Here is a 17,126-nt window from a genome sequence, read left to right as displayed (position 1 = left end):
GTAGCGAAGGGGGAGGAGAGGTAGGGGTCAATCTAGGAAAGGACAGAGAGAAGATGTACAAGGGGTTTTGTGTTAAATGGGCTTGGACATGCAGCAGGCATGTGTAAGCATGTTAGATAGGAGTGAATGGAGATGAATGGTTTTAGGGACCTGACAAGCTGTCAGTGTGTGAGCAGGGTAATATTTTGTGAAGGGATTCAGGGAAACCAGTTAGCCAGACTTGAGTCCTGGGGTTTGGGTTACTGACTGTTTGAAGTGACATCTAAACTGTCATATCTGGGCAGCTGTAGAAAGACAGTGATTATGTGTGAATGATGGTGAAAGTGTTGAATGATGGTGAGTATTTCTTTCCTTTTGGGTCACCCTGTCTCAGTAGATGACCAGTGTATTGAAAAAAAAAATTCATGTAATGACTTTAAAATGCTTGAAACTCTGAAAAGTTTGAAGACAGAATCCAGAGAGATATGGAACCCATGGACGAATGGTTTTTGGGACCTGATGAGCTGTTGGAGTGTGAGGAGGGTAATATTTAGTGAAGGGATTAATGGAAACGGTTTTTTTTTATATAGCCGGACTTGAGTACTGGAAATGGGAAGTACAATGCCTGCACTTTAAAGGAGGGGTTTGGGATATTGGCAGTTTGGAGGGATATGTTATATATCTTTATATATGCTTCTAAACTGTTGTATTCTGGGCACCTCTGCAAAAACAGTGATTATGTATGAGTGAGGTGAAAGTGTTCAATGATGATGAAAGTATTTTCTTTTTGGAGATTTTCTTTCTTTTTGGGTCACCCTGCCTCGGTGGGAGGCGGCCAACTTGCTTAAAAAAAAAAAAAGACTGAAACTGCCATATTAGCGAATAGCCAAGAAGCGAAGTGCCATAAACCGTGGCCTATGGGTTCTTAGTAGTTTAATAAAATCACGCAAAACACTGTAAATCAAGGGAAAATTGGAGGCTGAATCACGAGTGCATGCATGAGCGAACAAAAAATAAACTGACTCAGGCAGCCTAAGACTCGGAGAACAATGAAAGATAGATCCTTGACGTGGATGCACTAGCCTGTATAGGACAAACGTCAGAATCACTGGACTTAACCATTGATTCCGAAGACAAATGGACACTACAGACAAAATCTTGAATTACAAACTTTTTTTCCATGTTGTCCAATGATTCAAGCATATTTTCAGCAATTTCTTTTTTGTCCACAATTTCCAAAATGCGTTAAATAAAAATCCATTACCTAGAGGTTTTAATGGTGATCTAGAATAAGATAATAAAAGAAAAATTTTTGACTGAAGTTAGAAAGACAAATACTATTTGATCCTTTGACTGTCGCAACCCCAATCCTAGAGTCTCTCAGTGTCGCAAAATATTTAAAAAAAAAAAATTATTTTTCTTATGAAATGATAGAGAAATTTTCCTGATGCTAATGACACCAAAAGTACAAAATTTGATGGAAAACTTATGGAATTACGCTTTCAGGAAGTTAGTGATCTCAGCAATATTGATAAATCTGTGATTTCGCCCAATTTGAGCCCGATTTTTGGCCAATTCTATTGTTCCAGTCGACCAAACTCATGGCTATTTCTTGAGAGCTCCATTTGTTCTATTGAGTGAGTACAAGAAAATGCCCATTTACTGATTTCAACTACCCAATAAAGCAGTCAGAAATTGGCAATTTCATGCAAATTAAAAAATATGCCAATTTCAAAATAGGGTCCAGAATGAACAATGTTGACATTCCTGGCACTAAAATAACATTTTCTCTGTTCATCAGTCACGTTTCTAGGCCCCTCTTATATTACTATTGGTTTTTATTTTGAATTTTTATTCACACAAAAAAATAGAAGATTTACTATTATGCAGACTACTGCATTATTGCAATAATTGTGAAACCAATCAAAATAATCTCTATTTCCATAATATATCATAGTGAAACCAATCAAAATAATCTCTATTTCCATAATATATCTTCCATTCGATCAAATGAAACCAAGAAAATGAGAATACAACCACAAATACTCTATGAAAATACACATCAAAGTCGGCATTTTAATGAAAAACACTGTCGGAGTTTTTTTCCTCTCACTGTGCACTGCATGCTGCAGGAATTTTTTTATACTGTGCACAATGACCACACAGACCCATTCTCTCACATGTGGGCCTACCAGCTTTCTCCCGCTTGATTTGAAGCCGCTAGAATTTTTTAGTACACCTACCATCCGACTTACGACCTGCTCGACTTACGACCACTCGACTTATGACCGTGTTTTTTATGCCAACTTTCTGGGAAATAAACAACTATTTGTGTTGTATACAGTGTTTATCCTAAACCTTACAGTATAAAATACAGTACAGTGGACCCCCGCATACCGTTGGCATCACATAACGATTAATCCGCATACCGCTTGCTTTAATCGCAAAAATTTTGCCTCGCATACTGCTTAAAAACCCGCTCACCGATGTTCGTCCGAGACGCGTCCAATGTGCGCCCTCAGCCAGCCTCACATGTGCCGCCGGTGGCATTGTTTACCAGTCAGCCTCCGCAGTAACATCCAAGCATACAATCGGAATATTTCGTATATTACAGTGTTTTCGGAGCTGTTTCTGGAAAATAAGTGACCATGGGCCCCAAGAAAGCTTCTAGTTCCAACCCTACAGCAATAAGGGTGAGAATTCCAATAGAGATGAAGAAAGAGATCATTGATAAGTATGAAAGTGGAGTGCGTATCGCCGACCTGGTAAGGTTGTACAAGAAACCCCAATCAACCATCGCTACTATTGTGGGCACCAGAAAGGCAATCAAGGAAGCTGTTCTTGCCAAAGGTTTAACTGTGTTTTAGAAACAAAGATCGCAAGTGATGGAAGATGTTGAGAGACTCTTATTGGTGTGGATAAATGAAAAACAGCTAGCAGGAGATAGCGTCTCTCAAGCGATCATAAGCGAAAAGGCTAGGAAGTTGCATGAGGATTTAATTAAAAAAATGCCTGCAACTAGTGCTGATGTAAGTGAATTTAAGGCCAGCAAAGGTTGGTTTGAGAGATTTAAGAAGCGTAGTGGCACACATAGTGTGATAAGGCATGGTGAGGCTGCCAGTTCGGACCACAAAGCGGCTGAAAAATATGTGCATGAATTCAAGGAGTACATAGAGACTGAAGGACTGAAACCTGAACAAGTGTTTAATTGTGATGAAACAGGCCTGTTTTGGAAGAAAATGCCAAGCGGGACCTACATTACTCAGGAGGAAAAGGCACTCCCAGGACATAAGCCTATGAAAGACAGGCTTACTTTGTTGATGTGTTCCAATGCTACTGGTGATTGCAAAGTTAAGCCTTTATTAGTGTATCACTCTGAAACTCCCAGAGCGTTCAGGCAAAAGAATGTCCTCAAGGAGAATTTGTGTGTGCTGTGGAGGGCAAACAGTAAGGCATGGGTCACTAGGGACTTTTTCTATGACTGGTTACACCATGCATTTGCCCCCAATGTGAAAGATTACCTAACTGAAAAGAAATTAGAACTTAAGTGCCTCCTGGTGTTAGACAATGCCCCTGGTCATCTTACAGACGTGGCAGAGCGACTTTATGGGGACATGAAATTCATTAACATCAAGTTTTTGCCTCCTAATACCACTCCTCTCCTGCAGCCCATGGACCAGCAGGTTATTGCAAACTTCAAAAAACTGTACACAAAAGCTCTGTTTGAAAGGTGCTTTGTAGTGACCTCAGAAACTCAACTGACTCTAAGAGAGTTTTGGAGAGAGCACTTTAACCCTTTGACTGTCGAAAGGCCCAATCCTGAAGTGTCTCCTGGTGTCGCAAAATATTCAAAAAAAAAAAAATGATTTTTTCTTATGAAAATGTTAAGATTATTTTTCTGATTGTTTTAGTCCCCCCCAAAAATTTTTCCCATCAGTACTTACCGAGATATAGAGGCATGAAGTTTGCAGAAAATGAGCCGCGTATGGCAACAGCGGCGACTGCCGCTCACCCGGTAAACTTTGGTTTACTTGTATTTGAAGGTTTGTTGTTTTTTTCACTATTTTATTTTTTTACATAACTTATGTGGCCTGTGAGACCAAAGTAAGGTGCAATGTACATATATACACTCGTTGTATACAACACAATAAGCACACAAACATAATTATCAATATATTGTTTACAAAACTTGTTTACAAAAACAAACAATACAAAAAAATTTTTATTACTATTGTTCTATAATATATATACCAATATACAGTCACTGAACATATTCCTAGAAGTTCTGCAGCTTGTGGAACTCTGTGAAACATGGTGTCATACACAGTGGTGTTTTACACTCTCACACATAAATCATGGTGTCATACACAGTGGTGTTTTACACTCCTCACACATAAAACATGGTGTCATACACAGTGGTGTTTTACACTCTCACACATAAAACATGGTGTCATACACAGTGGTGTTTTACACTCTTACACATAAAACATGGTGTCATACACAGTGGTGTTTAACACTCCTCACACATAAAACATGGTGTCATACACAGTGGTGTTTTACACTCCTCACACATAAAACATGGTGTCATACACAGTGGTGTTTTACACTCCTCACACATAAAACATGGTGTCATACACAGTGGTGTTTTACACTCTCACACATAAAACATGGTGTCATACACAGTGGTGTTTTACACTCTCACACATAAAACATGGTGTCATACACAATGGTGTTTTACACTCTCACACATAAAATCAGTGTGTGTGCATTTTTGTTGAATTTTTTTTTTTATGTGCAAAGACAAAACACCTCGTCTGAGCAGTTTTCTTCTAAGTATTAGCAGGCAGTTGTGTTATGTAGTTATCCTAGGTAAATGGTCGTGTGTCATCATTCCTTCCTAATTTCCTTCATTCCTTTCCTACCTGGAGGCTACCTGGAGGGCATTCCACCTCTCTTCCTACATTCCTTCATCTGTCCTTCATTACTTTTTTCCTTCCTTTCATTTAGTCCTTCCTTCATTCCTGCCTTCCCTTCTTGCTTCTGGTTTCTATAATATATATACACATATATAGTCACTAGATACTTTCATTAAACTGCTATTATCACCCTTCAGCAAGCTTGTCTTGTGTGCGAGTGTGTGGCTTATAATTGTTTTGAGTCAGGAGTCGGCAGCTGTCAAAATGACATATTGTCTCATTAGTCACTTCCCCTACCGCCTGTCAAAACAATGGGGTCGGATGCTGCTTCCCCCTCCATTCTATCTAATTATCTTTCTCCCTCATTCTATCTCTTTCAATCTCTCTCTCTGTCTATCTCTGTCTCACAGGTACACATAAATACAACTATACATAGTGTAAATTACCTAGGATAACCCAAAAAATCCAGACAAAGTGCTATACTCTGCTTGAAGATGTGAGTAAACGTGATGATGACAGTCTTGTGGCTCTCTCTGAGACAGAGCTAGACGGATAGACAGGGAGTTTGGCAGACAGACAAATAGACAGACAGACAAATGTTTGTTCGTCGTCATCTTCTCCTCCTCCTCCTCCTCCTCCTCCTCCTCCTCCTCCTCCTTCTCCTTCTCCTCCTTCTTCTCCTTCTACTCCTCCTCCTCCTCCTCCTGGCTCTTGACAGATGGACAGCTGCCCCCCTCCCTCCACCCTCGTTTACGCTCATCAAAGGTCAGCTCTTATCAGATGTTATCTCCCCTTATCTTGTCACTGTCATGGGGTGAACTGTTTTCATGCCTCAAGGGAACATATTATTACATATTATTATTATTAGGTATTAGGTATTCTTCTTCTTCTTCTTCTTCTTCTTCTTCTTCTTCTTCTTCTTCTTCTTCTTCTTCTTCCTCCTCCTCCTTCCACCTTCCTCCTCCTCCCTCCCTCCTCCTCCCTCCCTCCTCCTCCTTCCCTCCTTCCTCCTCCTCCCTCCTTCCTCCCTCCCTCCTTCCTCCTCCCTCCTTCCTCCTTCTTCCTCCTCCCTCCTTCTTCCTCCTCCCTCCTTCCTCCTCCTCCCTCCTTCCTTCCTCTTCCTCCTTCCTTCCTCCTCCTCTTCTTCCTCCTCCTCTTCTTCCTCCTCCTCTTCCTCCTCCTCCTCTTCCTCCTCCTCCACCTCCTCCATTGCTTTTGGTCTCAAACTCCTCGAAATCATGAAATTGATCTTCATTGACACTTCCATCTGTGTTAGAGCATCACTTGGGAAGAGAAGAGTCCCAGATTTGCAGGGAAGTCACATATTTCTTACCGCTAGACATGCTGAAAAAGGACGACTGAAATGGTATTCCCACAATGCACCACTGGCTCCCCGATTTTTTTTATATGGTGCACACTGACCATGGAGACCCATTCTCTCACATGTGGGCCTACCAGCTTTCTCCTGCTTGATTTGAAGCCGCTAGAATTTATGCGTATAGATATGTCAAACACAGTATCTCCTATGACGTACATATACGACCGCGACAGTCAAAGGGTTAATATCCTCAATTGTGTAAACCTTATAGGTAAGGCTTAGGAGGGAGTGACTAAAAAGACCTTGAACTCTGCTTGGAAGAAACTGTGGCCAGAATGTGTAGACAAAAGGGATTTTGAAGGGTTTGAGGCTAACCCTGAGAGGATTATGCCAGTTGAGGAATCCATTGTGGCATTGGGAAAGTCCTTGGGGTTGGAGGTTAGTGGGGAGGATGTGGAAGAGTTGGTGGAGGAGGACAATGAAGAACTAACCACTGATGAGCTGATAGATCAACTTCAACAGCAAGAGGCCAGACCTGAGGAAACTGGTTCAGAGGAGGGGAGAGAGAAATTGAAGAAGTTGCCTACTACAAAGATTAAGGAAATGTGTGCAAAGTGGCTTTAAGTGCAAACCTTTTTTGATGAAAATCACCCTCACACAGCTATTGCAAGCCGTGTTGGCAACCTGTACACTGACAATGTTGTGAAACACTTTAGGGAAGTCATAAAGGAACAAGAGGTACAGGCCACTATGGACAGATATGTTGTGCGAAAGAAGTCCAGTGACTCTGAAGCTGGTCCTAGTGGCATTAAAAGAAGAAGGGAAGTAACCCCAGAAAAGGACTCGACACCTCAAGTCTTAATGGAAGGGGATTCCCCTTCTAAACACTAACACTCTCTCTCCCCTCCTCCCATCCCATCAATCATCACCAGATCTTCAATAAAAGTAAGTGTCATGTAAGTGTGCATGCCTTTTTCAGTTTGTGTGTATTAAAATTAACATTTCATGTGGTAAAAAAATTTTTTTTTCATACTTTTGGGTGTCTTGCACGGATTAATTTGATTTCCATTATTTCTTATGGGGAAAATTCATTCGCATACCGATTATTTCGCATACCAATGACCCCTCTTGCACGGATTAAAATCGGTATGCGGGGGTCCACTGTACTAACAACATAAAAAGTAAAGTAAAACCTGAAATACCAAAATAAAACAATAAAATAAAGTCATTACAAAAATGTTTTGTTGATATTCAGTAGTAAAGTTTGACTTACGACCATTTCAACTTATGACCGGTTTCTCGGAACCGAACTCGGTCGTAAGTCGGATGGTAGGTGTGTATCTACGTCAAGCACATTGGCTCATAAGACGTATATTTTTTTTTTTTTCAACAAGTCGGCCGTCTCCCACCGAGGCAGGGTGACCCAAAAAAGAAAGGAAATCCCCAAAAAGAAAATACTTTCATCATCATTCAACACTTTCACCACACTCGCACATTATCACTGTTTTTGCAGAGGTGCTCAGAATACAATAGTTTAGAAGCATACACATATAAAGATACACAACATATCCCTCCAAACTGCCAATATCCCAAACCCCTCCTTTAAAGTGCAGGCATTGTACTTCCCATTTCCAGGACTCGAGTCCAACTATATGAAAATAACCGGTTTCCCTGAATCCCTTCACTAAATATTACCCTGCTCACACTCCAACTGATCTTCAGGTCCAAAGCACCATTCATCTCCATTCACTCCTATCTAACACGCTCACGCACGCTTGCTGGAAGTCCAAGCCCCTTGCCCACAAAACCTCCTTTACCCCCTCTCTCCAACCCTTTCGAGGACGACCCCTACCCCGCCTTCGTTCCCCTATAGATTTATATGCTTTCCATGTCATTCTACTTTGACCCATTCTCTCTAAATGACCAAACCACCTCAACAACCCCTCTTCTGCCCTCTGACTAATACTTTTATTAACTCCACACCTTTTCCTAATTTCCACACTCCGAATTTTCTGCATAATATTTACACCACACACTGCCCTGAAACAGGACATCTCCACTGCCTCCAACCGTCTCCTCGCTGCTGCATTTACCACCCAAGCTTCACACCCATATAAGAGTGTTGGTACTACTATACTTTCATACATTCCCTTCTTTGCCTCCATAGATAACGTTTTTTGACTCCACATATACCTCAACGCACCACTCACCTTTTTTCCCTCATCAATTCTATGATTAACCTCATCCTTCATAAATCCATCCGCCGACACGTCAACTCCCAAGTATCTGAAAACATTCACTTCTTCCATACTCTTTCTCCTCAATTTGATATCCAATTTTTCTTTATTTAAATCATTTGACACCCTCATCACCTTACTCTTTTCTATGTTCACTTTCAACTTTCTACCTTTACACACATTCCCAAACTCATCCACTAACCTTTGTAATTTTTCTTTAGAATCTCCCATAAGCACAGCATCATCAGCAAAAAGTAACTGTGTCAATTCCCATTTTGAATTTGATTCCCCAAAATTTAATCCCACCCTTCTCCCGAACACCCTAGCATTTACTTCCTTTACAACCCCATCTATAAATATATTAACCCTTTGACTGTTTCAGGCCGCTCTCTGAAACTGTCATTCTATGTCGCCAAATATTCAACAAAAAAAAAAAAAATATTTTTTCTTATGAAAATGTTAAGATTATTTTTCTGAGTGTTTTAGTCCAAAAAAATTTTTTTGCCATTGGTACTTACTGAGATATAGAGCCGTGAAGTTTGCAGAAAATGAGCTGCGTATGGCAACAGCGGCGACTGCCGCTCACCCGGTAAACTTTAGTTTACTTGTAATTGAAGGTTTTTTGTTTTTTTCACTATTTTATTTTTTCACATAACTTATGTGGCCTATGAGACCAAAGTAAGGTGCAATGTACATATATACACTCGTTGTATACAACACAATAAGCACACAAACATAATTATCAATATATTGTTTACAAAACTTGTTTACAAAAACAAACAAACAATCATCCTCCTCCTTCTCCTCCTCCTCCTTCTCCTCCTCCTCCTTCTCCTCCTCCTCCTTCTTCTCCTCCTTCTCCTTCTCCTCCTTCTCCTTCTCCTCCTCCTTCTCCTCCTCCTTCTCCTTCTCCTCCTCCTCCTCCTCCTCCTCCTTCTTCTCCTCCTCCTTCTCCTCCTTCTCCTCCTCCTTCTCCTCCTCCTTCTCCTCCTCCTTGTCTTGTGTGCGAGTGTGTGGCTTATAATTGTTTTGAGTCAGAAGTCGGCAGCTGTCAAAGTGACATATTGTCTCATTACTCACTCCCCCTCCCGCCTGTCAAAACAATGGGGTCGGATGCTGCTTCCCCTCCTCCATTCTCTCTAATTATCTTTCTCCCTCATTCTATATCTTTCAATCTGTCTCTCTTTCTATCTGTCTGCCTATCTCTGTCTTACAGGTACACATAAATACAAGTATACATAGTGTAAATTACCTAGGATAACCCAAGAAATCCAGACAAAGTGCTATACTCTGCTTGAAGATGTGAGTAAACGTGATGACACAGTCTTGTGGCTCTCTCTGAGACAGAGAGCTAGATGGACAGACAGGGAGCTTGACAGACAGACAAATAGACAGACAGACAAATGTTTGTGTACCAGCAAAAACAAAGGGAGGGCGATGGTCATGTAATATTTCCTTATCAGCTCTACCCTCGTTTACGCTCATCAAAGTCAGCTCTTATCAGATGTTATCTCCCCTTATCTTGTCACTGTCATGGGGTGGACTTTTTTTTTTCTTGCTTCAAGGGAACAATATTATTACATCTTCTTCTTCCTCCTCCTCCTCCTCCTCCTCTTCTCCTCCTCCTCCTCCTCCTCCTCCTCCTCCTCCTCCTCCTCCTCCTCTTCCTCCCCTCCTCCTCCTCCATTGCTTTTGGTCTCAAACTCCTCCAAATCATGAAATTGATCTTCACTGACACTTCCGTCTGTGTTAGAGCATCACTTGGGAAGAGAAGAGTCCCAGATTTGCTGGGGAATCACATATTTCTTACCGCTAGACATGCTGAAAAAGGACAACTGAAATGGCATTCCCACAATGCACCACTGGCTCCCCGATTTTTTTTATATGGTGCACACTGACCATGGAGACCCATTCTCTCACATGTGGGCCTACCAGCTTTCTCCTGCTTGATTTGAAGCTGCTAGAATTTATGCATATAAATACGTCAAAAACATTGGCTCGTAAGACGTATTTATACGTCGGAAACAGTCAAAGGGTTAAACAACCATGGTGACATTACACATCCCTGTCTAAGACCTACTTTTACCGGGAAGTAGTCTCCCTCTCTTCTACACACCCTAACCTGAGCCTCACTATCCTCATAAAAACTCTTTACAGCATTTAATAACTTACCACCTATTCCATATACTTGCAACATCTGCCACATTGCTCCTTTATCCACTCTATCATATGCCTTTTCTAAATCCATAAATGCAATAAAAACTTCCCTACCTTTATCTAAATACTGTTCACATACATGCTTCAATGTAAACACTTGATCTACACATCCCCTACCCACTCTGAAACCTCCTTGCTCATCCGCAATCCTACATTCTGTCTTACCTCTAATTCTTTCAATTATAACCCTAACGTACACTTTTCCTGGTATACTTAGAAAACTTATTCCTCTAAAATTTTTACAGTCTCTTTTGTCCCCTTTCCCTTTATATAAAGGGACTATACATGCTCGCCGCCAATCCCTAGGTACCTTCCCCTCTTTCATACATTTATTAAACAAAAGTACCAACCACTCCAACACTATATCCCCCCGTGCTTTTAACATTTCTGTCATGATCCCATCAGTTCCAGCTGCTTTACCCCCTTTCATTTTACGTAATGCCTCACGTACCTCCCCCACACTTACATTCTGCTCTTCTTCACTCCTAAAAGATGGTATACCTCCCTGACCAGTGCATGAAATTACTGCCTCTGTTTCTTGCTTAACATTTAAAAGTTCCTCAAAATATTCTCGCCATCTACCTAATACCTCCATCTCCTCATCTACTAACTCCTCTGCTCTGTTTTTAACTGACAAATCCATACTTTCCCTAGGCTTTCTTAACTTGTTTAACTCGCTCCAAAAATTTTTCTTATTTTCATTAAAATTTCTTGACAGTGCCTCTCCCACTCTATCATCTGCTCTCCTTTTGCACTCTCTCACCACTCTCTTTACCTTTCTTTTACTCTCCATATACTCTGCTCTTCTTATAACACTTCTGCTTTGTAAAAACCTCTCATAAGCTACCTTTTTCTCTTTTATCACACCCTTTACTTCATCATTCCACCAATCACTCCTCTTTCCTCCTGCCCCCACCCTCCTATAACCACAAACTTCTGCCCCACATTCTAATACTGCATTTTTAAAACTCATCCAACCCTCTTCAACCCCCCATATATACGACCAAAACAGTCAAAGGTTTAAAATACTCTTTAAAGATGTTTTATATTGAAAAGATTGTGTACTAAATTTATAATAGTTTTGAGTGGTGTATTAGCTGTCTCTCTGGTTTGTTTGGATGGAAAATTATGCCCATTTTTCTTGGAAGGAATAAATGCTAAGCTGCATCAAACACTGGTATTGAACACAAGCTTACCACTGGATTTAATAATTCCAGACACTCGCTATATAAAATTAATAAATTTACTTAGGAGGTTACTGGACTTACTAACCCTTTCACTGTTGGTCCTGTAATATTACAGCTTGCAAGCCAGTGTAAGTCCCATAACACTATGCCAAAATTCTAGCAGCTTCCAATCTTGTGGGAGAAAGCTGGGAGAGAATGGGTCTGAGTGGTCAGTGTGCGAAGTACAAAGAAAATTCCGCAGCACTCAGTGCATGAGAAAAAAACTCAGACCATGTTTTTGGTTAAGAACAGTAACTTTGTGGTGTATTTACAAATGTTATTTATGGTTGTATTCTCATTTTCTTAAGTCTCATTTGATAGAATGGAAGACATAGTACAGAAAACGAGATGATTTTCAATAGTTTACAGACTACAAGTACCTTGAAATTGAGCTCAAAATAGTGGAAATGTTTGATTTTTGCTGATGCTCGAGAGTAAACAAATGATGCCACGCATCCAATACACGTCAACTGGTGGGTCTAATATGCTTTCACAAATGCGCTGATATTATTTGTTCCATTTTTACAATAATGTAGTAGTCTGCATAACAGTAAATCTTTTTTTTGTGTGAATAATAATTTAAAATGGAAAGCAAGCGTAATATAAGAGGGGCCTGAAGATGTGACTCACGAACAGAGAAAATGTTATTTTAGTGATAAGAATGTTTGCATTGTTAATTCTGGACCCTATTTTGAAATTTACCTTACTTAAACTGAGTATGAAATTGGCCAAATTACCAATTTCTGATAACTTTATTGGGTAATTGAAATTGGTAAATGGGCTGTTTCTTGTACTCAATCGATAAAACAAAAGTTCTACTGAAATAGATATGAGTTTGGTCGACTGAAACAATGGAATTGGCCAAAAATAGGGCTCAAAGTGGGTGAAATTGCCAAGACAGTTAACTTTGCAAAGGGTCTTGACAGTGAAAGGGTTTTAACCCTTTCACTGTCAAGACCCCTGCTCACAAACTTGCTATCAGTGTTGAAGAATTTAAAACAAAAAAATTGTTGTGAAATGATAACCTTTTCCCGATGGTAATGACACCAAAAGTATGAAATTTGATGGAGAACTTATGGAATTATGCTCTCACAAAGATAGTGGTCTTGGCGATATTCACACGTCAGCCCTATTTTCGGCCAATTCCATTGTTCCAGTCGACCAAACTCAGAGTTACGTATTTCACTAGAACACCTTTTGTTCTATCGATTGTGTACAAAAAATGCCCATTTACTGATCTCAACTACCCAATAAAGTGATCAGAAATTGGTAATTTGTCCAATTTCAAAATAGGGTCCCAAATTAACAATGCAAACATTCCTAGCACTAAAATAACATTTTCTCTGTTCATTAGTTATGCCTCCAGCCCTCTCCCTTATTATGTTTGCTTTCCATTTTGAATTTTTATTCACACAAAAGATAAAAGATTTACTGTTATGTAGACTACTGCATTATTGTAAAAATGGTATAAATAATATCAGCACATTTGTGAAAGCATATTAGACCCACCAGTTGATGTGTATTGGATGAATGACATTTGTTTACCCTAGAACACCAGCAAAAATTGAGCATTTCCTCTAATTTGAGCTCAAATTCAAGGTACTTTTATTCGGTAAACCATTCAAAATAATCTCTATTTTGGTAATATGTCCTCCATTCTATCAAATGAGACCAAGAAAACGAGAATATAACCATAAATACTACACGAAAATACACAGTAAAGTCGCTGTTTTAAACCAAAAACACAGTCAGTTTTTTTCCTCATTATGCACTGTGTTCTGCAGGATTTTTTTTATACTGCACACACTGACCATTTAGACACATTCTCTCATATGCAGGCCTACCAGCTATCTCCCGCAAGGTTGGAAACAGCTAGAATTTTGGCATAGTATTACCAGACTGACACTGTCTTGCAAGCCATAATATTATGGGACCGACAGTGAAAGGGTTATTCAAGTTTATTCAATAAATCACTGGACTCATTAATTAAGTTTATTTAGGAAGTAAGTTATTATTACAGACTTGGATACTTAACCCTTAAACTGTCCAAACGTAGATTTACATCCACGTTCGGGGTGCTCCGAACATAGATCTTCGTTTTTTTACATGCTTTCAAATGGGGGAAAATCAAGGTCAGAGTGCTACGCACGTGACCAAAGATCTACGTTAGGACAGTTTAAGGGTTAACATACATCTACACAACATCTACAATGTAAGGTGCCAAAAGCTTTACAGTTTTCAACAAAATGAATAATATAACAAATTTATTCAGCTTTTTTTTTACTGGAACTGTCATGAAGAGTGGCTGCACTGGGAGGGTATGGAGGAATTTGGAGAGCTTCAAAATTTCCAAATTTCCCTCAGCCCCCCTAAATATTGTAATAATGCAGCTTCAAAATAAGTCTCCTAGCCCCCCCCCCTTCCCCAATACAACCAGACAGCCATCCCTAAGCCCCCAAAGTACAGAAATTCTGACCCCGTCCCTGGTCATGTACCTAACCCAATTTTTCCCAGGTGCTATTCATATTAACCCTTTGACTGTTTTGGTCGTATATATACGTCTTACGAGCCACCATATGATGTAGGCCCACATGTGAGAGAATGGGTCTGTGTGGTCAGTGTACACCATATAAAAAAAAATCCTGCAGCACGCAGTGCATAATGAGAAAAAAAATACCGACAGTTTTTTTTAATTAAAATGCCAACTTTGTGGTCTATTTTCGTATAGTATTTATGGTTGTATTCTCATTTTTTTTATCTCATTTGATAGAATGGAAAACATATTATAGAAATAGAGGTGATTTTGATTAGTTTTACTATAAAAAAAACCTTGAAATGGAGTTCAAAGTAGGGGAAATGTTTGATTTTTGCTGATGTTCAAAAGTAAACAAATTATGTCATTTTCCAATAAATGTCCAAGTACCCATTCTAATATGCAGTCGTGAATGGGTTGACATTATTTATACAATTATTACAATATTGCAGTAGTCTGCATAATAGTAAATCTTCTATTTTTTGTTTGAATAAAAATTCAAAATAGAAAGCATGAGTAATATCAGAGGGGCCTGGAGACATGACTGAAGAACAAAGAAAATGTTATTTTAGAGCCAGGAATGTCTGCATTGTTCACTGTAAACCCTATTTTGAAATTGTCATAATTTTAATTTTCGTGAAACTGGCCAAATTGCAAGTTTCTGACCATGTTATTAGGTAGTTGAAATCAATAAATGGGCAGTTTCTTGTACTCAATCGATAGAAAAAATGCAGTTCTAAAGAAATAGCTATGAGTTTGGTCGACTGGAACAATGGAATTAGCCAAAAATAGGGCTCAAAGTGGGTGAAATCGCCGATTTGTAAATATCGCCGAGGTCGCTAACTTCGCGAGAGTGTAATTCCATCAGTTTTCCATCAAATTTCATTCTTTTGGTGTCATTACAATCGGGAAAAAATTCTCTACCATTTCATAAGAAAAAATAAATTTTTTTTTTTTTTTTTTATAGGAAAATTTGTGACACCAGGAGACACCTCAGGATTTGGGGTTGCGACAATCAAGGGGTTAAACAAAGTAGCACAAAATTACATATAATGCCAATTTTAGAACCTACCCTTGTGTTATGTGAGGTCTGCCTGTACAACAAAGCCAATATGAAAAAACAACAACAAACAGTAAATACAGCAAATAATATGACTGAAATACAGTAATATTGGTGTTAAAATCATAAAAAAATATACAGTATTTAACTCACTGAATTACTAAAGAATATGTAACAAACAAGATGTTTGAACCTTTAACCCTTTCAGGTTCCGTGCCGTAGATCTACAGCTTTACGTTGAGGGTCCAAGCAGTAGATCTACGTCATGAGCTCGGCTCACTCTGATAAGCTGTGAGCGGTAAAATTGGGCCTAGATATGAGAGAATACATCTACGTGGTATGCGTGCACCACATAAAACAAATCTAGCAGCACATGGTGCATAATGAGAGAAAGAAAACTGAGACCGTAATTTTCGATTAAAACAATGATTTTGCAGTGTTTTTTCGTTTGTTTTTTATAGTTGTATTTGCGATTTCTTGGTCTCATTTGATAGAATGCAAGATATATTACAGAAATAGAGATGACTTTGATTGGTTTTAGTACAGGAAATGGCTTGAAACTGAGCTCAAAGTAGCGGAAATGTTAAATTTTTGCCGATGTTCAAGAGTAAACAAATGACCTCACAAGTCTAATACATGCCTGCTGGTGGGTCTAATGTGCTGATATTATTTATACAATTATTACAATATTGCGTAACAGTAAATCTTCTATTTTTTGGTTTGAATAAAAATTCATTATGTGAATAAAAAATCATAATGGAATTCATCAGTAAAGCCTGAAGACATAACTAATGAACAGAGGAAATGTAAATTTAGTGCCAGGAATGCCTGCATTGTTTATTCTGGACCCTATTTTGAAATTGGAGTATTTTGAACTTTGCATTAAATTGACCAAATTACCAATTTCCGATCACTTTGTTTTGTGGTTGAAACATTGACTTGGCGATTTCTTGTGCTCATACGATAGAATAGAAGTAATACTAGTGAAATAGCTAAGAATTTGGTCAACTGGAATAATGTAATTGGCCTAAAATGAGAGTCAAAGTCGGCAAAATCGACGATGCTTAAATATCGCTGACACATCAATTTCATCAATTTCCCATCAAATTTCGTACTTTTTGTTTTATTACCTTCAGTAAATGATTCTCTACTATTTCATAAGAAAAAATAACAAAATTATTTTCTGAAAATTCTTGGACACTGGTGCACACTTTGAAATTTGGCCTCTGGACCCTGAAAGGGTTAGGACTCAATAATAAATTCTTCAAATACTGCTTATAGTTACAGATCCTGTTTCTAGTTACTGACCTTAAGCACCAATAATACACAGCCATCTTCAGTTTCCAACTTAATGCTCCATCATTTTTGCAAGACGCCAGATACTTGAAGAACTTTGTATGGAAGACCTCGCCCACTGAGAGGTGTGCCAGCTCCTTCAACTGCCTGTTATGGTTGTAAGTCTTGCAGGTGTCATCTGCCGCCTCCATCTCTTCCAGCACTTCTGTTACCAGGTGCTCGTCTATCAGTCTGCCATTCTCAGCATAGAAATCACCTGAGGAAAAAAATGAAACATTAAATTATGTGTTCAGTTCATTTTAAAATATTAATGGAGCCTGAAAATTTTCACCACATTATTTGGG

At 39.1% G+C, this 17,126-nt stretch overlaps 1 protein-coding gene across 4 annotated transcripts in view; it reads right to left on the bottom strand.

The window, feature by feature from the left end:
• LOC128689246 (peroxisomal N(1)-acetyl-spermine/spermidine oxidase-like) overlaps nt 1-17,126 on the bottom strand; it is a 504,316-nt gene that overhangs the window by 135,474 nt on the left and 351,716 nt on the right. For all 4 annotated transcript variants that reach the window (XM_070086437.1, XM_070086436.1, XM_070086438.1 and 1 more), the window contains exon 13: nt 16,795-17,038. In XM_070086437.1, coding sequence (XP_069942538.1) covers nt 16,795-17,038 — 244 coding nt within the window. The remainder of the gene's footprint in view (nt 1-16,794; nt 17,039-17,126) is intronic.

The sequence above is a fragment of the Cherax quadricarinatus genome, chromosome 18, assembly GCF_038502225.1.
Source record: "Cherax quadricarinatus isolate ZL_2023a chromosome 18, ASM3850222v1, whole genome shotgun sequence".
Lineage (NCBI taxonomy): Eukaryota > Metazoa > Arthropoda > Malacostraca > Decapoda > Parastacidae > Cherax > Cherax quadricarinatus.
The sequence above is the reverse complement of the archived record's forward strand: the minus strand, read 5'-3'. Positions and strand labels throughout refer to the sequence as shown.